Source organism: Culex pipiens, chromosome 2 (genome assembly GCF_016801865.2).
Source record: "Culex pipiens pallens isolate TS chromosome 2, TS_CPP_V2, whole genome shotgun sequence".
In the NCBI taxonomy this organism is placed as follows: Eukaryota; Metazoa; Arthropoda; class Insecta; order Diptera; family Culicidae; genus Culex; species Culex pipiens.
In genome coordinates this window covers 216,027,857-216,053,034 of record NC_068938.1, presented here as the reverse complement: position 1 = coordinate 216,053,034, position 25,178 = coordinate 216,027,857, and the positions used below count along the sequence as shown (strand labels likewise).

Here is a 25,178-nt window from a genome sequence, read left to right as displayed (position 1 = left end):
AATAGTTTAGAATCATACTGACCGTGGTAGAGAAGTGTTCAAAGTACCTCAAAAAGAACTTTTCATAAAATTTTGAAAAGTTTAGAAAGTTAGTTAACTATAATTAAGAAAATGTCGATAAATAGCATCATTTTAATATTCTCAAAGTGTCATGATTTTCTCAATGAACCTGATTTTGAATCAAAAAATGGAATGCATTTTCGGATTCTTTGGACAATTTTATAATAGGAGAAGGTAAAATAAATTTGTAAATAATTGATATGGTGTGTTTTGGAAACATAATTCAAAAAAATCTCCCAAGTTTTAGGCATTTTCAGTAGAACAAACTTCATATAAAATGTGAAAACTATCGATTCTTGCTTCGATTTCAGTATAAAATGCCATATGAATCGATAATTTTGTAATCAAAACTAGTTTTAACAAATTTCAGGGAAAATTCCGACCTTTTAGCAATTTTACCTTAAATTCATATGTATTTTGTTTAAAAACATATAAACTTAGTTAACTAAATATAAACATTGATTTTTTTATCTTAAAAACTATATCAGCTACTTTAGTGATGGTACATTTAACGTACAAATAAAGTTTGATCATCTTAAATATGATTTTAACAAGAAAAACTATTACTATCAAAGTCACCCCGGAATTTAAACTAAGATTTTTTAACGTAACTATTTTTTTGAACACTATTGAAAAAAAAATTTCCATAAAAGTGCATGGACTTGGTGTGGCCTACCCCAGTACACGTTTTAAATATAATAAGCTTGAGAAAAACCTCACCTGTTGGAAAATATTTTAAAAACAAATTGAAATCCTATCAAAGTCACCCCGGTTTACGGTATTATAATTTGCATTTATGATTTCTAGTTTATGTTTGTTCTTGATAGTGTTTGGCCTATTATACCACCTCCTAAATTTACTTTTTGCCCATTTAGATTTTCACGTTTTCACAGAAACTTTTTCAATTTTTTGCATGTTTTTCACATTTTCCACTAAATGATACCATTATCATTGAATTGTCGTAACGTGATCGCAGCACCTGAGAGGTCCAAATAAAAACAAGTGATGAGTAAAAAAAACAGACTACCTACAGACTTTTTGTCAAGTTTATACAGACACCGCCTTTGAGGAAAATGGCATCCCCCTACACGGTTTTTTGTGGCGATCAGACCTGACCATTTTAGGTTATGTAAATTGAGACCATTTTTTAAACTGCTTTAATTTTAGATAGGTAAGTCATATCTTGAAAATTCTTAATCCACAAGAAATGTCATTTGAGAACCTTTCTAAAAATATATAATATGGCAGGTTTCCATGCAAAAACCAACCTTTTTGCAAATTGAGAAATTTATATGCAGCAGTTTTTTGAGCATAACTTTTGAGTTACTATACTAAATCTTATAAATTTCAATAGGGACATATGGGACCCCAAGACGAATCGAATGAGGCCAATACGGTCAAAATCGGTTCAACCAGTGATGAGATATTCCAGTGACATTGATTTGGTACAGCCAAACACACATACATTTGCTTAGCTGGTGATTTTGAGTCGATATGTATAAATGACGGTAGGTCTAGGAGGTCTAATTAAAAAGTTCATTTTTTGAGTGATTTTATAGCCTTTCCTCAGTAAGGTGAGGAAGGCGAAAACACAGCCTAAGTTGACCCCTAAAAAAATATTTTTAAAAACATTTGTAAAGTCACATTAAACATGTCAAACTTCCAAACCTAACATTTTCTAAAATTTTAAGAGTTCTTCTTTCCAATGCTTTTTAAATATCAAAAATAGGTTAAAACATTTATTTTGGCGAATTTTTAGATCGAAGCCCGTCTAGAGGCGGGGTTGGGTTATAGAGTGTAAAAAGTGAAATAATATTTCTTTAAATTATTGAACTTATTTTTTCTGAGTTGTCCATATCTCGGATTAGTTTTCAAAAAGCCGTAAGAGCCATTGGTAAACAAAGATCTTTTTGCATCGGTATTCGACCTACTTTCGAAAAACCAATATCAAAAATGCTCGAGATGGTTCATCTACACGTCCTTCAACACAGAAAAAAAAGTTGAATTTTGGAATGTTGAAAATTTGGTAGGTTGAATATTACATAAAAAATGTGTAAAAATGTGTAAAAATGTGTAAAAATGTGGACCTGATGAATATTCATCAAAAACTGATGAAAATTCATCATTTTCTGGGGTAAAATTAATCATTTTTTTGCCACAAAATCTGTCACCATTTCCTGATGAATATTACCATCATTTTTTTTCTTCTGTGAAGTGCCCCAAACTAAAAATAAATGAAATTTTGTTTCATTTTCAAGAAAAACGAAAATTAGTGTCAGAGGTACGGTGGCTCTTACGGTTTTTTTGAAAACTCACCTGAGATATCAAATCCAACAATTCATCAGAAATTCCGTTCTGAAGATACAGATTCTAGAATACTCAGAAACCATTTTTGTAAGGACAGCCGGCAAATTTGTATGAAAACATGTATGGTTCTGCAAAGCTTAAGACAAGTTATAAATACTAAATAATAAAAAGTTACAAAAAAGACTCATTCCAGGGAGAATTACTCAATAAATAAAAACACCTTATTTTTATGAAATAGTTTGCTTGATTTCAGTTTATTTTTGACAGAAATGTTATCTCTCATTCCTCTTTATTTACGTTATCACTGCAGAATGTCTGCTTCCTTTAAAAGTCTCGCCGAGAACGTTTAGTAGAAAAAAACACCTTCCGCTTGCTCATTTCATCGAGGTATATCCATTTCATTTTTTTTTATTTTCAAATATGTATTCATTCATTCGCACTATCGCGCCTTTCAATCACAATCGGTTTCCATTTCAACTCTAAATTACGTAGAAACACTTTCTAACGATTCTTCGAATTTCTCATTCAATGAGAAAAACACACACTTCTAACAATCTTGACTCTTGCTCTAGTTCCTGTAACATATAAATAAGTGTAAAATACGTATGCCTAGCAAATACTATCAACTTTTCCCTGCACTAACTGATGGTTCAACGCGCTTCTTTGATTGCATTCTTTCCCTTACAAATCTAAACGAACACTCTGTTTTTGTAAGCTACGGTGTTCCTACCTTTAAATATATCAGAATATATATTTAGTACAGTACATTAAGTGGTAAGTCTTTTTCTTGCTCTTTTCAACCGGGAAAAGAAAGCTCTTCAACACTCTTGACTCTGTGTGTGTGATTGCACCAGTATTGCTGCTCTCGCGTGGGGTTTGTTTGTTTCTGTGTTTTGTGTGTGTGGGGTTTAAGTGTAATGTTTGCTGTGAGATGCTTTGGCCGTTTCGCTGATTTTGGTTTTCGTTTCCTAGTACTAACGAGAGGTGTTAAACTTTTGCTTCTTGCCCAGAATCTTCATCAGGCTCTTGGACATGTAGTAGGGCTTCTCCTGGGTGCCGTCGTTGCGTTCGCAGTCTTCCACTAAAAAAATAAAGAGTTTGAAATTAGTTCCAATTCCATCACCTTCTCCTTCAGCAGATACTTACAGAAGCACAGGAACAACGTGTCCACCGCCACCGAGTACACGCTAAAGAACACCGCCGCAATGATGTACGTCCCGACAAACACCAAGATGGCCGGAATGAACGCGTAGTGCAGCTGCTTAGTCGCGGCGCCACTATCAAAGAACGTGTACGTAACCGCCGCCATCCCGCACGCCAGCATCAGCTTCGACAGGAAGAACAAAAACCCGGTCACCTTGTCCACCGCAATCACCCTCAGAATATTCCTGGCCAGCAGGCTGAACGCGTCCTTGGCGCTCGAGCAAAAGTTCTTTCCATGAATCGCACACATAATGTACGCGTTCGTGTTCAGGAACTTCAAGAAGCTCTCCAAGCACCAGAAGCAGCACTTGCACAGACACAGCACCGCCTTCACCACCCCGTTGTCGTACTTGCGCAGCTTGTGGTCGATGTACTCCAGCGCCGCCCGGATGATCTTGCAGATGGCGATGATGAGCGAGCCAAAGGCCAGCGTGCCCAGGTGGTAGCGGACGGTACGCAGAAACCCGGTGGTCAGCACGAAGAAGCGCAGCTCCTTCTTGCGGAACGTCCAGTACCAGGTGGCGAAGGTGAACGCCAGGACCATGTCGCCGAACGCGGACACGAAGCAGATGCCCCAGAAGAAACCGACCACGTTGACGGCCTGCGGGAGGAGGAGGAGGAGAGAACAAAATTTGACGCAAAGTCAGGATTATTCTAAGCAATTCACGGTGCTCAAAATACCGTTATTATGAAAAAAATATGCACTCCGAGATTTTGGGGTCTATCGATTCCTTACACCATAGCGCATCTCTGTGCAAAAAAATAAAAACATTCGCTGATGTAGTTTTCGAGATACAGCCCTTTTAAAATGTTACATCCGATTTTTAATAAGAAAACCAAAACAATCAATACAATTTCAGCACTTTAAAGAATATGCATTTCGAGATAATGATGCTTTTTGCTTCATATGACTGTCAAGTATCTCTGGGCCAAGTTTCAGAAGGTTTGCTGATGTAGTTCTCGAGATACAGCCATTTTAAAATGTTATTTCCGATTTTTTCAAAGAAAATCCATGAAATCAATTTAATTTCAGCATTTTAAAGAATATGCATTTCGAGATAATGATGTTTTTTGCTTCATATGACTGTCAAGTATCTCTGGGCCAAGTTTCAGAAGGATTGCTGATGTAGTTCTCGAGATACAGCCATTTTAAAATGTTATTTCCGATTTTTTCAAAGAAAATCCATGAAATCAACTTAATTCCAGCATTTTAAGGAATATGCATTTCGAGATAATGATTCTTTTTGCTTCATATGACTGTCAAGTATCTCTGGGCCAAGTTTCAGAAGGTTTGCTGATGTAGTTCTCGAGATACAGCCATTTTAAAATGTTATTTCCGATTTTTTCAAAGAAAATCCATAAAATCAATACAATTTCAGCACTTTAAAGAATATGCATTTCGAGATAAAGGTGTTTTTTGCTTCATATTGCAATTAAGATGGTGGATGGAATGGCAATTTTTGTCGAGTTGGTCGTTTATCGATTCGGTCATTTTGGTCGTTTTAATCAATTTAGCAAATTTGTTAGTTTTGATCGATTTTGTCATTTTAATCAATTTGATAATTTTTATCGTTTTGACCAGTTTAGCTGTTTTTGTTATTTTGATCATTTTGGTTGATTTTGTCATTTAGGCCATTTTGATCAATTTGGTCATTTTGATCGATTTGGTCATCTTGTAGATTTCGTCATTTTGGTCGATTTTGTTATTTTGGTCGGATTGATCATTTTGGTCGATTTGGTTATTTTGGACATTTTTGTCGATATGACAATTTTTGGCGTTTTGACCATTTTGGTCGATTTGTTATTTTTGTCGTTTTGGCCTGTTTAATCGATTTTGTTATTTATATTATTTTGGTAGATTTGGCATTTTTTTCGTTTTGATCGTTTGGGTCATTTTGATCATTTTAGTAATTTTGGTCGATTTTGTTTTATTTTATTTTTATTTTTTATTAGACTTTTTCAGCTCTTTGGGTAGATTTTGTCTATTTGATCGATTTGGTCATTTTGGTCGATTTGGTTTTTTTGGTCATTTTTGTAATTTGGTTAATTTGCAATTTTGATCGATTTGGTCATTTTATTTAATTTGGTCATTTTAGTCAATTGGTTGATTTGATCGTTTTAGTCATTTTGGTCAATTGGTTGTTTTGATCGATGTGGTCATTTTAATCGTTTTTGTCTTTTTGGTGATTTAGCCATTTTGGTAGTTTTGGTTGCTTTGGTCATTTTGCCATTTTGGTCGTTTTGGTCATTTTAATCGATTTGCTCATTTTGGCCGTTTTGGTCGTTTTGATCGATTTGGTCATTTTTGTCGTTTTGGTCATTTTGGTCGATTTGGTCGATTCGGTAATTTTGGTCGATTTTGTCGTTTTGATAATTTTGGTCAATTTGGTCAAATTGGTCGTTTTGATCGATTTGCTAATTTTGGCCGATTTGCTAATTTTGGTCGATTTGGTTAAATTGGTCGTTTTGGTCGTTGTGGTTTTGGTCATTTTAGTCGATTCGGTCATTTTGGTAAATTGGTCGTTTTGATCTTTTTGGTCATTTTGGTCGATTTGGTTATATTGATCGTTTTGGTCATTATGGTAAATTTGATCGTTTTGATCGATTTGGTCATTTGGTCGATTCTGTAATTTTGGTCGATTTGGTCATTTTGGTCGATTTGGTTATTTTAGTCGATTCGATCATTTTGGTCAATTGGTCGTTTTGATCGTTTTGGTCATTTTGGTCGATTTTGTCGTTTTGATAATTTTGGTCAATTTGGTCAAATTGGTCGTTTTGATCGATTTGGTCATTTTGGCCGATTTGGTAATTTTGGTCGATTTGGTCAAATTGATCGTTTGGATCGATTTGGTCATTTTGGTCGATTTGGTCAAATTGGTCGATTTAATCATTTTGGTGGTTTTGGTCATTTTAGTCGATTCGGTCATTTTGGTAAATTGGTCGTTTTGATCTTTTTGGTAATTTTGGTCGATTTTGTTATATTGATCGGTTTTGGTCATTTTGGCAAATTTGATCGTTTTTATCGATTTGGTGATTTTGGTCATTTTGGTCGTTTTGATCGATTTGGTCATTTTGGCCGATTTGGTCATTTTAGTCGATTCGGTTATTTTTGACAATTGGTCGTTTTGATCGTTTTGGTCATTTTGATCGATTTTGTTATTTTAATAATTTTGGTCAATTTGGTCAAATTGGTCGTTGTGATCGATTTGGTCATTTTGGTCGATTTGGTCAAATTGGTCGTTTTTATCGTTTTGGTCATTTTGGTCGATTTGGTTATATTGATCGTTTTGGTCATTTTGTTAAATTTGATCGTTTTTATCGATTTGGTCGATTTTGGTAATTTTGAAGGATTTGGTCATTTTGGTCGATTTGGTCATTTTAGTCGATTCGGTCATTTTGGTCAATTGGTAGTATTGATCGTTTTGGTCATTTTAGTCGATTTTGTGGTTTTAATAATTTTGGTCATTTTGGTCGATTTGGTCAAATTGGTCGTTTTGGTAATTTTGGTCGATTTGGTCATTTTGGTCGATTTGGTTATATTGATCGTTTTGGTAATTTTGGTCAATTGGTCGTTTCGATCGTTTTGGTCGATTTTGTCGTTTTGATTATTTTTATCTTTTTTGTCAATTTGGTCAAATTGGTCGTTTTGATCGATTTGGTAATTATGGTCGATTTGGTTACATTCATCGTTTTGGTCATTTTGGTAAATTTGATCGTTTTTATCTATTTGGTGATTTTGGTCATTTTGGTCGTTTTGATCGATTTGGTAATTTTGGTCTATTTGGTAATTTTGGTCGTTTTGATCGATTTGGTCATTTTGGCCGATTTGGTCATTGTGGTCGATTTGGTTATATTGATCGTTTTGGTCATTTTGGTAAATTGGATCGTGTTTATCGATTTGGTCATTTTGGTCGATTTGATAATTTTGATCTTTTTGACCATTTTGTCATTTTGGTAGTTTTGATTGATTTGTTTTTTTGATCGATTTGGTATTTTTTATTGATTAGATCATTTTGATCGATTTGACCATTTTGGTCATTTTGGCCATTATAGTTGATTTGGTCGTTTTTGTTGATTTTGTAATTTTGGTCGTATTGGTCATTTTGCAATTTCAGTAGATTTGATCGATTTGGTCATTTTTGGCCTTTTCGGTAATTTTGTTCGTTTCGGATATTTTGGTCATTCAGCCCATAAAAAGGATTTGGACCAAGGACCAAGTGTTGGCAATCTACACTTTTTTTTCAACTGATGATATTTAGTTTTTTTTAAAAGGTCCTATGAATTGTAGGATTCTCTAAGTTAATAGGACCCTTCCAAAAAAATCTAGATTTCTCGATTTCCAATGCTACAAATTGTGCTACTCACATGAAAATACCCCACTTCCTTGGGACTATCAATCTCCTGAAAGTGACACGCCGCATCTGTACAGATCCCCCCGCGGATCAGCCTGTTCTGACAGTGCGCATTGAACGTAGTCGGGTCGCAGATATCCCCATCCCGGTACGCGTTATCGCATACACAAGACTGCGTCGCGTTTAGCCCGTACACCCGGTAGACGGGCTCCCCAATCGATGCCAGGTAGAGCCCGACAACGATCGAGAACACTATTACGGCGATGTGCAGCAACCACGGGATGATCGGGAAGAAGACCGTTGAGAAGATGGCGCTGACGGCTCTAAAAAGATTGATTGGGGGTGAGTTTGGGGTATTTTAGGGGGGAGGATCACTTCTCGGACTTACTTGCTTCCCTCTTTGACGAGCGCGATCGCGATCACGATGCGTTTCCTCAACACCAGCACCACCAGCAGCAGGACGACGAGCCCGATCGACAGGATCACCAGTATCCAGAGCCACACCTTTTCCGACTTGAACCAGGACTCGACGAGCGAGCTCAGGTTGGGCGAAACGTTCACGTGGTTCTCGACCGGGTGCTTGCTGATGTAGTCGTACCGGGTGTAGCTGTAGTACACGCCGTAGCTGAGCGCCGCGATCACGCCGAGGATCGAGATCCAGACCATCGGCTTGGCGATCCAGCGCAGCATTGTGATGAAGAGCAGGCTGGCGACCAGCGAGAGGACCAGGATGACGATCACCAGGCGCCACGTTTCCAGGATGTCCTCGACGACCATCTGGCCGGTCTGTTTTGTTTTTTGTTTTTGAATTTGAAGAAGTGAGGTTAGAATTGGGATCGGAAGGAGGCTCAGACGGGTTAGTTCTTGAACGCACTCTGGTTAGATCAAATCTACGCGGGTTAGTTGTTTGAAGGTAGAGTGAGATACTTTACAGTGTGATCGCGATTTTTTTGGAAACCTACCCCGGCGAACAGCTTAATGTTCGCGATCGCGTCGACGATATCGGCCGGAATGTCCTTCAGCTGGTCCAGGTCGGGCAAGCAACGTTTGGAGACTACGCGGGCGCGGATTTTGTGATGTGTATGAGAGAAATAGCATAAATACGGCATGAGGTGTGAAGAAATAGGTGCAGAGTTCTAGCATTTTGGTTATCTAAGGGGGGTTATTTCAAGGGGTTATGAGATTGAGGTTAGGTTCAAGAGGAGATCAAAGTAGCCACATAGCCAAATCGGGATTAGTCCGCACACTACGATCATGCACACGTGGGTCAGTCTAGAGCGCAGTAGGCCGTGCGACGAACCTGGTGGACTCTGGTATCGTTGGTCACGTGGGACAGCAGGTTGTCCACGTACCGCGCAAAGTAGGACTGTAGCCGGGTCATCCGTTCCTCCAGCAGTTGCCGGCCCAGCCGGCGGTTGTTGGAGCAGTCTTTCATCTCGGCGGACAGCTGTTTACCGTTCCGAATGCCGGACTCCTGCTGCGGAGGAGCAGCGGCCAGGTGATACTGCTGGCGAACCTTGGGCGGAATGTACGGACACTCTGTGTCCGGCAGGTCAGAAATACACCGCTTCGCAACTGAAAGTAAGCTCGTTGGTCAACATTCACTACCTTCTACCACAATTTTGGGGTTAAATCACTAGCTTCAATTTCATTCTCTTGGTTAGACAACATCGATCATGGCAGACAATATGCGACAACAATCAAAGGAAAGGAGGTCAAGGAGGGGTAGATAACCAATTGGACGTTTTGATTTTAATACTTACATGGGACACTCTTGAGGTAATACCTGGCGCAGTGACCTCGGTCGATGTTATCCTGAATCTCCGAACAGCTCAACGAATCCTTCGGCACAGTCTGATCGCAGATCAGCTTCGACCGGAACGTATCCAGCGTTGCAGCGTTACAGGCGTTCAGCTCAAAGCCAAACTGATCCGCCGGACATTTGCTCACGCAAACCTGCGGAGTCTTGCACCCGTACAACGGAACGTCGTACTTGGCACACTCGCTGATGTCAAAGAAGAACAGGTACGGTTTGTCCTGAACTTCGCTGTCAACGCCACACTTCAGCCCCTTGGAGTCCGTCGGCACGAGCAGCCGATCCAAGTCGCCATGGTGCAGAGCTACGCGCGCACGCAAAGTAGTCGCTGATTAGTCCAAGTTATTTTTTTTTGAGCTCCTTTAAACTTACCGTAGTAGGCCACGAAGCCCCAGCCTGCTAGGAACGCGACAAACAGAAACAGGCACGGAATGTCCGTGCATGACCGCTTCGACAGTGGTCCCTTGAAGTCGGGATCGAACTTTAGGGGTTGACCTGGAAAAAATGAAAAGAAAGCACAAATTTAGGACCGATTCTTGCGCGGATTTGAAGATATCATGCGCTTGCGAACTAGAAATCTTACTTTCCGACGGATGCAGCTCGTCGTCTACGGTGTGGTGAACTATGGAGTCGGAAGATCTACAGCAGAGACCCATCTTCCCAACCTCCTGCTTTAGACTTATGCGAGCACTTTTTTCAATGAAATCACCGTATAGAAAAGTGTTCAAGCGCAACTGATAACCATTGCATGGGCTACCTCACCCGCTCTTATCACTGTTTTGCAATCAAAGTAATTTAATACAACTAAATTATATTCGCAGAAAGAAAAACAATCAATATTTGCGTTTATATTGCGACATTAGAACACGTGATTTCATCCCATTTTTTTAAAGAGTTTTCCCCGGCAAACTTTCACAGCGCCACATAGTAGGCTCTGGTAGAGCTAGAATACTTATGATGACGTCATGGTAAATAAGCACACTGTGTGCGAGGCTTCGTTCGTGCAGGTATCGGAGCTACTACCGCGCTGATATGCGGCCAAAGCCTGCTGGGGCCGAGACAAACTGATGACAAATCGGCGCAACTGTTTTTCGGTTATCTCTTGTACAGGTGTGAGTCGATTCTATTGCTAAGATTTTAAACTACAATTTATTTTGGTAAATAAATTGAACTTTTTTTTGCGTTTTCAAATTTCATAAAAAAATAAATACTTCTCCGACCGAAATTTTGTTGACTAATTATGCAATTATTCAGCTTACCATTTTCCAAGCATTATCATAAAAGCACTGTCCTGGAATGTATGTCAATCATATGCCGTTTTCTGGGCTAGAAATTCTTACAAGAAGACTTGAAAATTTCCCCCTCTTATCTTCCTGCTAAGTATAATTTTATATATAGCAAAAACTCAACTATGTTCGAGATTCAAAATGTTCCCTCTCCTGTGCAAATTAGCAGATTTTCAAACTATTTTGTTAAAACCTATGCTGTTTGAATTACAATATTTTGTAGGGTTTTGTAGAAAACATAAAAAATATTCTTAAAATGTATAGAAAGTTTTTTAAGTGTGAAAATATCTAAGGTAAAATGATAAAACTACTTTATAAAGAAGGGCTTGATGACATGCATTAAACATGGTTACATTCATTTTTGTTAATTTCATAAAATAAAAAAATAGATAAAGTTTGGGCAATGCACCATGATTCATTTTTTTCTATACATTTGAAATTGAGTCTAGAATTATTTAAAATTGAAAAAGAAAGTTTAGAAAAGCTTTTTTTAAAACGATTACGCTTGGCAGCATTTTAATGTGGTTGTAATCCTCTACCGCTAAAATTTTTTTCGACTTTTTTTTTATTTTTTTCGTGGTCATTTTGAATAATTTTTGTTTTACACAGTAAAAATGATGATAATATTACACCTGGGTACAACTTTCATGTCAGAAAAAAGAGACTAAAATCTAAATCGTTATGAATTAATATTCACCTACAAATTTTACATCTTCCAAATTAACTTATATTTTTACTGTGTAAGATAAACTTTACTTCTATTGTTTTAAGGTTTTCTTAATTTTATTATTTAAGTGTCAAGTTTGTATTTCCTGTTTTTAAGCTTATTTGAATATTACAATCTTTTGCCTTCTAGCTGACTTCATATACCGTAAACTGGGGTGACTTTGATAGCCCGGGGTGACTTTGATAGGTTTTTCAAATGCCCGTCAAATTAATATTTAAACATTTTTGAGAATTTTGAGTATGAAAGCATTAAGGGAAAGCTTATTATCGAACATATATACAAAAATGTGACTGTTACATTGGATGTATCAAAAATAGTGGCCAAATCAAATTTCTATCAATGTCACCCCGGGCTATCAAAGTCACCCCAGTTTACGGTACTTTCCATTCAGTTTTTTTATTTTTGAGTGTTTTACATTTCTTTTGAGAAAAACAATTAGCTATTAAGTCACAAACTTAATATGTCAACACATGATCTGGGGCATAACAAAAAATTACAGCATACTTGGTTTCACATTAAAAGTAGGGGGTGTTAGTTTAAAAAAATGGCCAAAGTTAATCTCAAAAAATGTATTTTCAAACATTGTTAAAGTAACATGAAACAAATAAAATCAATACTTTTAAAAATTGTAAATTTGGTTAAAAGAGGTTTTTGGAGAATTTTTAAGATTAATAAAAATTTATTGTCTAATTTTCAAACTGAACTTTTCGAAAAAAAATAAATTCAGAAATGGGCAATGTTTTTTGTTTTTTAATTTGGGTACTTTTTTCAAAATATCATATCATATCACATGGCGACAACATTTTTGGCCATAGGGCTCAAAAGTTGCGAATTTTTGTTCACAATACAAAAAAATATAAAAATACGGATTTTGGGAAATTGCATTTTTGTGAAAAAAAAAGTTAATTTAGAAATCGATTTAATCTGTTTTTACAGAATAGTCCTCCTCAATACCTAAAACTTTACCAAAGATAATAATAAATAATCGATCAGAAAAAATCTTTCAAAAGAAACAGATTTTCGACTTACGCACCATTCTTGTATGGAAATCTGCCAAAATTGTATGGAGACTTGAATTGATGAACCAATTACACAAAATGGCTTCTTTGGTCATAGGGAAGACCCACACAAAGTTTATTCCAAATAAATAAATACAAAAAAATATAAAATGCACAAAATTGAAAGATTTAAATGCTTTGCTCTTATTGAGTAGTTCTCTACAATTTCGCAATTTTTGTCGCGATTTTTAAATTTCTTTTTTTTATGTGGATGAAACTTTCATGCATTCCTTATGTCTAGGGCTAGTGATTTTTCGCGATTTCGCGGAAGCCGCGTAATCCGTGAAATTTTCCCCTGGCCGTGAAATCTTGTAAATACCGTGAAATGCCGCGAAATTTGAAATAGTTATTAGAATAATTACTTTTCAGAGCAATAAAGCATTGATTTTTTTATTCGTACGCTTTACAAGTTCCCAAATTAAACTAAAATACATGGCAAATTTAGTTTTTTTTTTGAAAATATTGTTCATTACAATATTTTTCGATGTACAGATAATTAATTGAAAATTTCAGCAAAATTTCTTGACTTCGCAAAATTCTAAAAGAATGTAAAATAACGTTATTGAAAACTACAGTAAAAGAAAAAGTAAAAAATAGCTATTTTATATTTTGAAGAGAAGAGAATTTTTATATTTGGTTATATATGAACAGGTTGAAATAAAATTTACTTTGCATTTTGTATGGTATCATAATTTTCTGGAAATATCAATAAATGTAAATAAATGCTACAAATGAAATTTGCCTGATCTTTGTTTGAATGCAAAAAATATCTTTTGCTGAAATTTATGAAAACAAACGAAATTTTTATAACATTTTTTTGTTGATTCTACTTTTAGGTTTTGCTTCGATTAAAAGATTTTTTTAACAAAATCAATTTTTAAAATCTCAGTAAAATTAAAATAGCTGAATCATAATTTAGCTGACGCAAATGCTGCATAATTTCATTTTTTTTTTTAATTGAATAATATGTGTGAGGTGGTTTTATTTGTATCTTGAACTACTGCTTAACTTTTTAGACACTTTTCTGTACATAATTATGCATAAACAAAGTATTTTTATGTTTATTTTGAGCAGATTTTAGAGTGCCGTGAAATTGCCGTGAAATCCATGGTTTCAAAAACTAACATGCCGCGTAATTTCGATTTTTTTGCCGTGAAAAATCACTAGCCCTACTTATGTCAATAGAAGTCATTTTGCATAGTTAGATTTAGGAACAGGTCTCCATACTATTTTGGGGGGTGGTCATACAAAATGGGTATGTGAATTTTAAATGTTAATATGAATTCTGTATCTTAAGAAGGGATTTTCTTATCAATTTGGTGGTTTCGGCAAAGTTGTAGGTTATGGTTTGGACTTTTCAGAATAAATAGGCACACGGAAAAAATCCGACTATAATTAAATGTATAATTCCCAAAAAGCCTGATTTTTAATTTTCGAAATTTTTAAGGGGACTAAAAAAGATATCTTTTTGACCGTAGTACGGATGGTGCAAATCTGGATTAGAAGATATGAAAGTTTTAAAAAATATATTTTTTGAAAATATCAAAATTTGGACAAAACGAATATTTAAAATCATTTTAAAGCAAAATGATTTTTTTAACATTAAAATTTTCTGATCTCTGCAATAAAAATAATTCAAAATTAAAAAATCAATTATATCTTTCGGAAAGGTCTAAAAATATGTAATTTTTCTAATTACCAAATTACCACTTTTTCGTCCATTTTTTTACCATTGCACAGTGGTCCAGATCGCAAAATTAAGTGGAAAATGGATTTTCCGAAAAATGGTGACGTTTTGGAGCTTTGGTGTCTTCAGAAGAGTTGTTGCAAATGGAAAGGGGCAACTTTTGGTTTGGTTCAAAATTAGGGTGGTTCACGATTAGGGTGATTTTGAAAATCTAACTTTTCAGGAATATTTTTGGGAATTTTTTTGTCTTCTAAAAAGTTGATGGGCTTGCCAATCCAAGCAACTTTGTCGAAGACACCAAAATTTTATCTCGTAATCTACGCCTTCTATGACCAAATTTATAAAAAGCATCTGAGCAAACCTTCAAAAATCAGTTTTTTGAACGTGGCAATTCAGGGTTAACTTTTAGAGAAAAGTGATATTCGGAGCACTTTTAGAGCTCTACAAAACAAACATTTTCATTTTTTGACATGTCAATTTGGACTTAAGGGTCAAAAGTTACAGCCATTTTAAGGTAAAAAAGATGCAAATTTAAAACTTAAATATCTCAAAATGGCGCAAGCCAAATTTTGAGCACTAGGTTGCATTTGAAAGAAGAGATCTAGCATTACAAACGCTGAAAAAATCTCAGGGGTGTTTTTCTTTAAACTTGAGATATCTTCATTTGAAAAAGTCTAATTTTCAAGGGAAAACCATATGGGACCACCCTAACGAAATTCGAAAATTGTCCAAATATATGTTTTTCCATGTAATTTTGCCCGCTGAATCTGAATCTGCCCTCAGAATTGAGCCAAAATGTCAACAAATCGATTTTTGGTCATATTTTGGGTTTCCATGTAAAATTATCATTTAAACCCAAAATATGACCAAAAATCGATTTGTTGACATTTTGGCTCAATTCTGAGGGCAGATTCAGATTCAGCGGGCAAAATTACATGGAAAAACATATATTTGGACAATTTTCGAATTTCGTTAGGGTGGTCCCATATGGTTTTCCCTTGAAAATTAGACTTTTTCAAATGAAGATATCTCAAGTTTAAAGAAAAACACCCCTGAGATTTTTTCAGCGTTTGTAATGCTAGATCTCTTCTTTCAAATGCAACCTAGTGCTCAAAATTTGGCTTGCGCCATTTTGAGATATTTAAGTTTTAAATTTGCATCTTTTTTACCTTAAAATGGCTGTAACTTTTGACCCTTAAGTCCAAATTGACATGTCAAAAAATGAAAATGTTTGTTTTGTAGAGCTCTAAAAGTGCTCCGAATATCACTTTTCTCTAAAAGTTAACCCTGAATTGCCACGTTCAAAAAACTGATTTTTGAAGGTTTGCTCAGATGCTTTTTATAAATTTGGTCATAGAAGGCGTAGATTACGAGATAAAATTTTGGTGTCTTCGACAAAGTTGCTTGGATTGGCAAGCCCATCAACTTTTTAGAAGACAAAAAAATTCCCAAAAATATTCCTGAAAAGTTAGATTTTCAAAATCACCCTAATCGTGAACCACCCTAATTTTGAACCAAACCAAAAGTTGCCCCTTTCCATTTGCAACAACTCTTCTGAAGACACCAAAGCTCCAAAACGTCACCATTTTTCGGAAAATCCATTTTCCACTTAATTTTGCGATCTGGACCACTGTGCATTGTGCCATTATTACCGTTGGCTCCAAATAAAAAGTTTCAACCTTCTTGAGACGCAAACACATGCGAGAAAGCTCAGCGAAGGAAAAAGTGCAACGCATGCGAAACTGTAAACTTATTTTCAGCTCAACTTCTGGCGACAACAGAGGCCAGGTATGGCATTTTACGTGTACTCACGCGGCAAGTCGAAAAAAGTACGTGAGTCACACCACACCTTCATGAATCGTAGACTGTTTGGCTGTATGTTCCTAGTTTGCATTCCGGGAAATCAACAACATATGTGGCAGATATGTGACAATGAAGACTGAGGTGTGACCAAATTGATATAGTTGCAAATTTTTATTGATAACTTGGAGTGGGGTATTTTATACATAATAACTTTTGACGATCCGATTTTTTTTTAAATACCGTCAATACTGAAAAGTTTTAGTCGAGACAAAACAAAACAGAAAGCAACTATAAGTTGCGGTTAAAATGGCTTTCCCTTCACAATGTTGCGGTTAAGCTCCCCAACCATTAGAGGCCATCTCCAGTTTGAATTTGGTTCCCCATCACGATCGAGTGTCAAAAGCTGATGTCACCTTTGATTGTTTAATTTGCACTCAATTAAGCAACAGCTTTTTTTTTCAACAACCGGCTTGCTTTGGCTTTTTTGGCACTTCATAACAAAAACTTTGTGAGGCCAAAAAAGAGTTGTGCGGTGGTGTCGTTCTGCTGTTGGTTGGTTGGTGAATTTGAATGGTGGAGGAAACTAGCACTTAGTACGCAACTGTCGGTTGCTCAAAAGTTTTTTTATTTTTTGGCTTATCAGATCACTATTAATAGCACGTACTAGTTCCATCTTTGTGAAGAATGATGTGTTGGGTTTGGAGAAAATTACTTCCGTTTGATAGTTATGATTAAGAATGTTCAGTAATTTTATTTTGACAATTTAATTCATTTAATATAAAAGTTTTTTTGTTAAAATATTTAATATTTAAATATTTAAGACAAAAACAGCCAATCAAAGACAGTGTACTATTGATCCTTGCACTGTAACTTGGATTTGGCCCGCACTTTTGACAACAAAATTTCCAAAAACTAGGCAACCAGCAGTTGTTTATTTACATTTCCACTCGCAGTTTCCACCAAACTGGACAATCGCACTTTAAAATTGCGATTGACAGGTGAGCAACATCGGCTCGCTTTGATCATTTTTTGAGAAAATTGAAATTTCCCAAGCCAGCTTGACAAGGCGCAATAGTGCGATCGATAGCTATAATTAAGTGCGAAGTTTAAGTTGGTGAGAATTGCGCAATAATTCATAACAAAAAAATAGTACACATAAATTAACACCTCCTACTAAGGGACCATCCATAAACCACGTGGACACTTTTTTGGGGGGAGGGGGGTGGGGGTAAGCGATTGTCCACGCTCCATACAAAAAAGTTTTTTTTTGTATGGACAATTGTCCACGAAGGGGGGGGGGGGGGGGTTGAGATTCCCAAAAAAGTGTCCACGTGGTTTATGGATAGTCCCTAATCACCACATATTATTCACAAACTTATCACTAAACACACTTTTTGATCCTAAAAAAACACCGCAACCGTTCCGACCGCTTTGTTCCGCCCAATTAAAAGTCAATTAAAGCCACAATTAAGCAGAATTGATCACCGACCGACCACCTTCGGGTTAAACGTATGTATGCTGATGAGAAACAAGGCACACGACCAATCCTTTCCCCGGCGCGTTAGACCGACGACTGACAGCTGCTGACTGTGGAGCTTGTCGTTCTGAGACGATCGAGGGGCGGACGCAGATTTTCAAGTTGTATAACAACAACAAAAAAAAAAGAAAAAAGTAAACGCACCCACACTCACGGTAGTGAGCAAAATATTATCGCTGTGTGGTGTTATTTTTTACTGTTATTTTTCATGTAAAAAAGAATCAAATTGAAAAAAATACATTAAAATTTAAAAATATTACCCTTTCATATATTTTTTTTTCAACATTTAAAACTGAGAATCTTGTTTATGACATTGTCGTTTGTAAGTTTTGCTCTTTGTGTTTATTGACAAGTTTCAACAACTCAGTCCATACAGCTCGAAGGAGCAGAAATTAAATATATGGAAGTATGAAGTGTGACACACTCGAAGAAGACGTGCGAAAAAAGTCGAGTTTAGCAGAGAAGCGAATGAAGAAGAGAAAATAAATACCACAAAAAAGCTTTGCGTTATTGCACAGTTCTGCTTGCGCCAGAACTGGGTTGATGTGGTAGGGTAAGTGATGCTAGTATTGGCATTGAGAAATTCTTTGAAGAATGAACCGATCTTTCAAAGATATTTGTTGGAATTATTTGTAAAATACATTTTGTTTAAGATGTTTTTCAAAGTTTATGCCACCTCCTCCCTTCAAAATAGGCCGGAAAACTCATGAAGCAAAAAAATATTTTTTTAAAGAAACTTCAAAAAATTTAATTGAAATACAATCTGATAACTATTTAAAATGCATTTCCCTGCGTTGAAAATCAAATTAAGCATGTTTGGGCCCTATTTTTTTGTGAAATTTCCATGTAGAGTACTACAAAAAGTATTTTTCCGGAAAAACAAATTTTCTTCGATTCTTGGATATTTCGAAAATTTATGATTGCGAAACAAGTGGGCTGGTGAGCTGCATTTAAAACACTTTTTTAATTCAAATGTTCATGCCATGGCGAGTAATTCAAATTTATGTATGTTATTTGTCAATTAAAATTTGAAAGTAATTTTTGTGATACTCTTAGTCACTGTATTTCTATTTTTTTTTCAATTTTTTTTTTCAAAAAACTTAAAAATATCACTGTAAATAGATTTCTAATTCAATTTTTAATGCATTTCCCTGCGTTGAAAAATATTTAACATTTTTGTGAAATTCCGATGTTTGCTTTTAAAGTATTTTTTAAAGCTAATAATTGCAAAACTGATCTGAAAAACATTTAAGAACACTTTTTTCAATCAAATTTTTGCAACGGTCTAAGTTCATAAAACTTCAATTGAGAAAAAATAATGCATTTGTAAAGAAATGCGAAATGGTTAAATTGAATGTTGTTAACAAACTGTAACTTTATTTTATTTCATTTGCATTTTTTAATTAAATTTGCATAGAGTTAATATATGATTTAACTATACGCCCAGGTATTTAAAAACGTAGGTTTTAAAGAAAACCTAGATGTTTAGGTATCAAAAGATCGGAAATTTTATGCCCTTTTCGATTCCACATAGGTTGACTTGTGAATTGTGGACCGGTTCAGATGCCGGCGGATTTTCCGAAGACGTAATTCCGGGTTGGTACGAAATTCCAACGAAAAATCTATTCTATCGATACAAATACCCCCAAAACGGTGTTATACCCACTCCAAAATGTTTATTTAGCAATGCTATGGTAATATATTGACATTTAGTTGAATTAAAAGTTTGCAAAATTAAGTTTAGATAAGTTTTATATAGAATTTAGAGAGTTATATAAACTTTCATACTTAGTAGTTAGTAAACTTTATATTAAATCCAAATTATTTTTTTAATCAGTCAAGGATGCCTATTTGAAGTTGGGAGACTGGATTTATGGTGATTTGTCAACAAATAACATTATTTATGTTAATTTTTCGAAAGGTGTACAAACTTTTTATGCACCTTTTTTATTTTCGTATTAGTATTTGTTATATAACTTTTTATAGAAATCATCTTTTCATGAGATTTTTGTAGCAAAATGTTTGACATGAGTTTCTGAACGAAACGTAGTACTAGGTTCCTGTCAAACTTTAAATTTTTTACATGTTTCATCACAAAATGTGCATAGTGCCCAAGGGGTGTAAATACTTTTATTTACATACTGTATGGCACAAAAATCAAATTGACCAGGGCCGAAAACACACAAAAACGCACAAAAGATTTGGAATAGCCTACATTGAAAACTGTTAAAAATTTACAGTGTAAGTATAAATTGAAATTCAGTTTTAGTTCTCTGGTTAATTTAAGAACTATTTAAAAAGCTAGGAGTTCCTCTTAAAAAAAAAAACAAGTTTTGAATCATTTTAAAATTCAGTGATAAAGTTTAGAACAATAATGTGAACAATTATTCTTACATTATTTACTACATGCAAATTGGCTAATCATTGGCACATAGTACCGTCACCAGTACAAAATACTTAAGGTATGCGAAGCAATTTCGTGCATTAATCTACCAAAATAATCAAAGTTGATTTATTCTTCAACTGTCTCGTTGAATTTTAACAAATCTATATTTATGTTATTAATCCGAAAACAGCGTCAAGCAACCAATAATTGAAATAATTTGTCAACTCTGCTTCCACCGACTAATTCCCCTAGCAGCCTTTGTCACGTTGTCTTTGTTCAGCACACTTTTTCTCCGTTTTCCCAAACAAAGTTTTTTTTTACAGGACAAGGTCACCACAACTCGCAAACTTCTCCTCACAAAACCGCAATTCAGAGACTAAACAAAGCAACCACAGAATGATTCCGCACGCTACGACTGATAACGATTTGTTGGTAAACAGAAACGCCGCTTTGGCGTTTGCTTGCACGGCCTGCCGCGACTTCCATGGCTTCCCCAGAACAAACAGAGGATGACTAACGGGGTGGCTTCTTGTAACCGGTTCAGCGCTGGGATCGTTACGAAACAGGGTTCAATGGTTGCTTTGATTTGAAATCATTCACGGATTTCCTCCAACTTGCATCAACTTTGTCACAAACGGTTACGGTTCACTGATTGAATGCCGATATTGTTCGTTACGTTATTATTCCGCCGAACAACGAACGCTAATTCTATTACACACGAACCGCACGCGGCAAGTCTCGACGTAGACTGACTGAGCGTTGCGGACTCCACAACCGATGCACCGAACATCATCAACAGCTGACGACGACTCTTTGTTGGCGTCGCTTGCACCTACAACCCAACCTAAACCTACAAGCATGTGGCATGTGGATGTGGTTGGTGGAAGCGCCTTTGTCCAGCATCACCGCCGGGAACACAAGGGAGTGGCCACCGGCCACCGGGGTACGACCAATCTCGTCTTTGTTTGGAAGCTCTCAATGGCGAGCAAATTAAGCTGGATGGAAAATAAATTAGAACAAGTTTGACGGGCTGCGGCGTCATCTATGGATGACCCCCGCCAACTTCAATCTACGGTGATAAAAAGAGCATTCGAGCTAGAATGGACAGTATTTCTCAGCGTCGTGTGTGATATTTAATTAAGTCGACAAGTTGAGCAACGTCAAGTACGGCGGAAGATGTAACGTTGATTAAGCGACTTGGTGAGTGTACAAAACGGGTCACCGCGACTCGGTAGGCTTTGTGCGGTCAACTCTTCTTTTTTTTCCTAGAACACGAGAAATAATTATCTTATTGCGAAATTATCATTCGTGCATGGCCTGCTACTGTGTAGCGGTGATCTTATGCAACTTTGCGATCGGCGATCGAGTGCAAATCAAGTAGTGATGTTGGTGTTTTTTCGTCTCTCAGCATGCTGTGAGGAGAGCTGCTTCAGTGAGCAAAACGGAACTGGTGCGCGAATTGGAGCTGTGAACAGATTCTCACGGTGTTTAAATAACGCCTGATGTGCGAGTTCTTGACGACACGTGCAATGGGATTGAAAGATCGTCATTTTTTGTCGTAGATTTGGACGGAATGAGACTACTGTAAAAGTTGTATTAAATTTGGAATAAGCAGTGCAAACTTTAAATCGATTACAACCGAATCAATTAAAAAATAAATAAAATATTGAGCCGAAACTTGACGAAAAATAGTGTCACAATTTACCTTGGATGAACCGATTCACCACAGTTGACGGTGTTTCTGATCCTTGATATGAGATTTTTCAAAGAGACGACCACCTGCTTTGAATTTTGTTTATTTTTAACAGTTTTTAACAAAATTGACACATGTAAAAAAAAAAATCGATGTTAATGTTAATTTTGTTCCGTCACTGGTGCTGACTTTTGATCGCAAAATGATACACTTTGAATAGCATTTAATGAGTAATGAGTAATGAGTATTTTTCTTATTATTCGAATTCGTAATTATTTTCAACGATTTTTGCCTTTCTTACTAAAGAAAGGTATAGGGTTTGCTTTTGGCTCCGACGCCAAATCCAGCTTCGTTCCCAAATCATTTTTTGAGAAATATTCATGGACGATCGATTTTCGACGCCCGATCGATTGACAATGACAGAATTGGTCCTCCTCCAATATCCGAATTTTGGCGCCTAATTTACTGTAGAGCACGCGTGACGTCCGTGTGTGGTAAAAAAGTGCTCAATTTTGTGGTAGGGGGTTTCTCAGAGCCCACATTATGGATTTAAGCTCTCTTGGGCGCATTTGAAAGGGGATGTGCTGAACCTGAACCAGTTCCATACCAAATTACATCATTTTCTGGCTTGCTTATTGAAAGCTCACAATTTTGCCTGACGCCTAAATGTCAGTTTAGTGAATTCCAGCAGGCGTTTCAAAGCTTTCAAGAACATTTATGCGAATAAGAACAATTTAGCGATAGGCAGAAAACATTAAGAACATCGCAAATTGTGAGCTAATTCTCTGCCTCACAAATAATTTGTTCTGATTTTAAAAATCGAAAATGCTTGTGTGCGAGCACAGCTTACACCCGGCCATGGCAAATGAGGCAAAAACCAGCGCTTTTCAGTTTTATGAAAAAATCATGTTGAGTTTTGAATTGATTCATGAATGGACCATCTTTCTTTGAAAAAAAAAAAATCAACTGCCGTTATCTTCCTTTTGTAAGAAAGGCTCTATCTCACCCCAGGTGGGATTAAATCGGCTTTTTTTCCGTGTACCTATTTTTTTCTCAAAAGTCTCGAAGACATCAAATTGATCAGAAAATTCACTCAAAAGTTACAACTGTTTGAATATTTACATACCATTTTTGTATGGACAGCAGCCAAAATTGTATGGAGACTTGTATGGATGAACCAATCACACAAAATAGTTTATTTGGTCATAGGGAAGGCCCCCAAAAAGTTTGAGCCAAATCAAAAATACAAATAAAATCCATTTCCGGTTTTGGTAGAGAATTGCTCATATGCAAAAATTCAAAAAACTTCTCAGAATCTTGAAGTTTAAATTATTGTGAATAAAGAATTTTTCTCAGTGTTATATTTTTAGCCCACCTTTTTGAACACACGATATCTCGGAAACTAACGATTGGATTTTCAATGTTAATTCAATGAATAATAACATAATAATAACATAAAGTTGATTTATTAAATCCAAGAATAACCTTTTGAAAGGGCTAAAAACACTCAAATTGGAAGTTTTAAAAAGATGCTCGATTTTTTTTTGTTTTGAAATTATGTTTGTAGAAAATAGGTAAGAATTTCACGAAAGTTTAATTTTTAAACATATTTTTGATACATCACGGTGTGAAAAATGAGGGCATATTAGATAACACTGAGAATAACTCATTATCTTAATATTTTACCTTTAAGAGGCTTTAACTTCAGGAAATTTTCACAGCTTTTCACAAATGCTTTTCCTTTTTAAGAGTTTTGAAATTGCAGAAAACTGAACTGTATAAAAACATAAACTTACTTTTATTTGCAAACAATGTAACAAATTGTTATGTTATTAAAAAAGGTGTAAAGTCTGTTTTGATTGGAAATTTTAAATTTTGTTTGACAAATTCGTTTTTTTTTTTTTGCTGGAAGATTTCAATAAACCATTTTTTTGATGCTTTAAAAAAAATCCTGACTTAAGGCGGTTTCATTATAAAACACCCAAAAAGGGAAAAAATAAAGTTTTGTTTTTTTGATAATAAAAAAACTCTAGAATGATTTTAAAAATCAAAAGTAGCCATTTGTAGTGCCTTAGGCCGCTGAAAAAGAAATTATATGAGATGTGTTATTCGGAAAGTTTTTCTAAACTTGTACATGTCGAAATGTGTTTTAAATACACATAAAATTAAATATTTCAAATTATTTTTATCTTCATTTAGTGGAAAATTGTCCAAAAAATTAGAAAATGCATTTCGTTTCGCGATACGTACTAATATTCATTGAAAAAGTCATGACAATATTTAAAATATTAGAATAATCTTATTCATCTGCATTTTAAACATTTAAAAAATTGATGAAAAATTCTTCATGCAGTACTTTGAACACTTCTCTACCACGGTCAGTATGATACCATACCATTTCTTGCCTTTGCCCTGATATACAGTGTAAACTAACAGGATATCGTCTCAATAAAATTACAATTACAATTACAATTACAATTTCATACGCATTTAAGGGGTTACATACATGTAGAAAATCACAAAATTTCATGTTTCAGAAAATTTATTCAATCCACTTAAAATATGATTTTCAATCACTCCTGAAAGTTTCATGAAGATATTCCATGATTAAACTGAGTAAGAGATGATTTACGCTCAAAATTTTGCCATGCGCAAAGCGAACTGTCAAACTTTGTGAGCGTTTTTCTCTAAACGCCGAGTTGATTTACGGGTGCCACGATATCTCGAGATGGGATGGACCAAATTGGCTGAAATTTGAGGTGAAGACTTACAAGACATATTCCGTGTGCATGACGAAGCCCGATTTTGAAATTTTACATTTTTTAAAAAATACAAAAATCAAAAACTGACAATTTTTTTAAATGAAAAACACAGAAATATTTTTATCTTTTTTTCAAATATTTTTTTTGAAAATCGGGCTTCGTCATGCACACAGGACCGGTTTAACGAGGCTTCACCAAAATTTTGAGCCGATTTGGTCAAAGCAGTGTTGAGATATCGTGGCACCCGTTTTTTGAAACTGCTAACTTCAAATATCTATATCTCGGCAATTATACAACCAAATGTCTTCAAATTTATTTTGATAATAGTTGAAAATATTTATTTTAATGCCCTTAAAACAGATTTAAAAAAAGTTTAAGTGTGTGCTCAAACCAACCTCTGAAATTTTTGCCGATTTACATGTATGTAACCCCTAACTTATACTTTTCATTTTGCGGAAAAATCTCCAACCTATCAAAGTCAAAAACTCCGAAAAATATCTG

The 25,178-nt window shown here is 35.5% G+C and overlaps 1 protein-coding gene across 5 annotated transcripts in view; it reads right to left on the bottom strand.

The window, feature by feature from the left end:
- Nucleotides 1-2,602: 2,602 nt before the first annotated feature.
- LOC120429776 (choline transporter-like 2) overlaps nt 2,603-25,178 on the bottom strand; it is a 33,455-nt gene continuing 10,879 nt past the window's right edge. For 2 of the 5 annotated variants that reach the window (XM_052706914.1, XM_039594835.2), the window contains exons 3-9: nt 10,111-10,233; nt 9,686-10,042; nt 9,223-9,497; nt 8,311-8,708; nt 7,936-8,245; nt 3,514-4,171; nt 2,603-3,448 (exon numbers count right to left, since the gene is read on the bottom strand). In XM_052706914.1, coding sequence (XP_052562874.1) covers nt 3,342-3,448; nt 3,514-4,171; nt 7,936-8,245; nt 8,311-8,708; nt 9,223-9,497; nt 9,686-10,042; nt 10,111-10,233 — 2,228 coding nt within the window. In that variant the 3' untranslated portion in view covers nt 2,603-3,341. Of the gene's footprint in view, nt 3,449-3,513; nt 4,172-7,935; nt 8,246-8,310; nt 8,709-8,884; nt 8,977-9,222; nt 9,498-9,685; nt 10,043-10,110; nt 10,234-10,321; nt 10,724-20,740; nt 20,946-25,178 lie in introns of those variants that run through there. The other 3 variants (XM_052706913.1, XM_039594834.2, XM_039594836.2) reach the window with 3 other exon arrangements.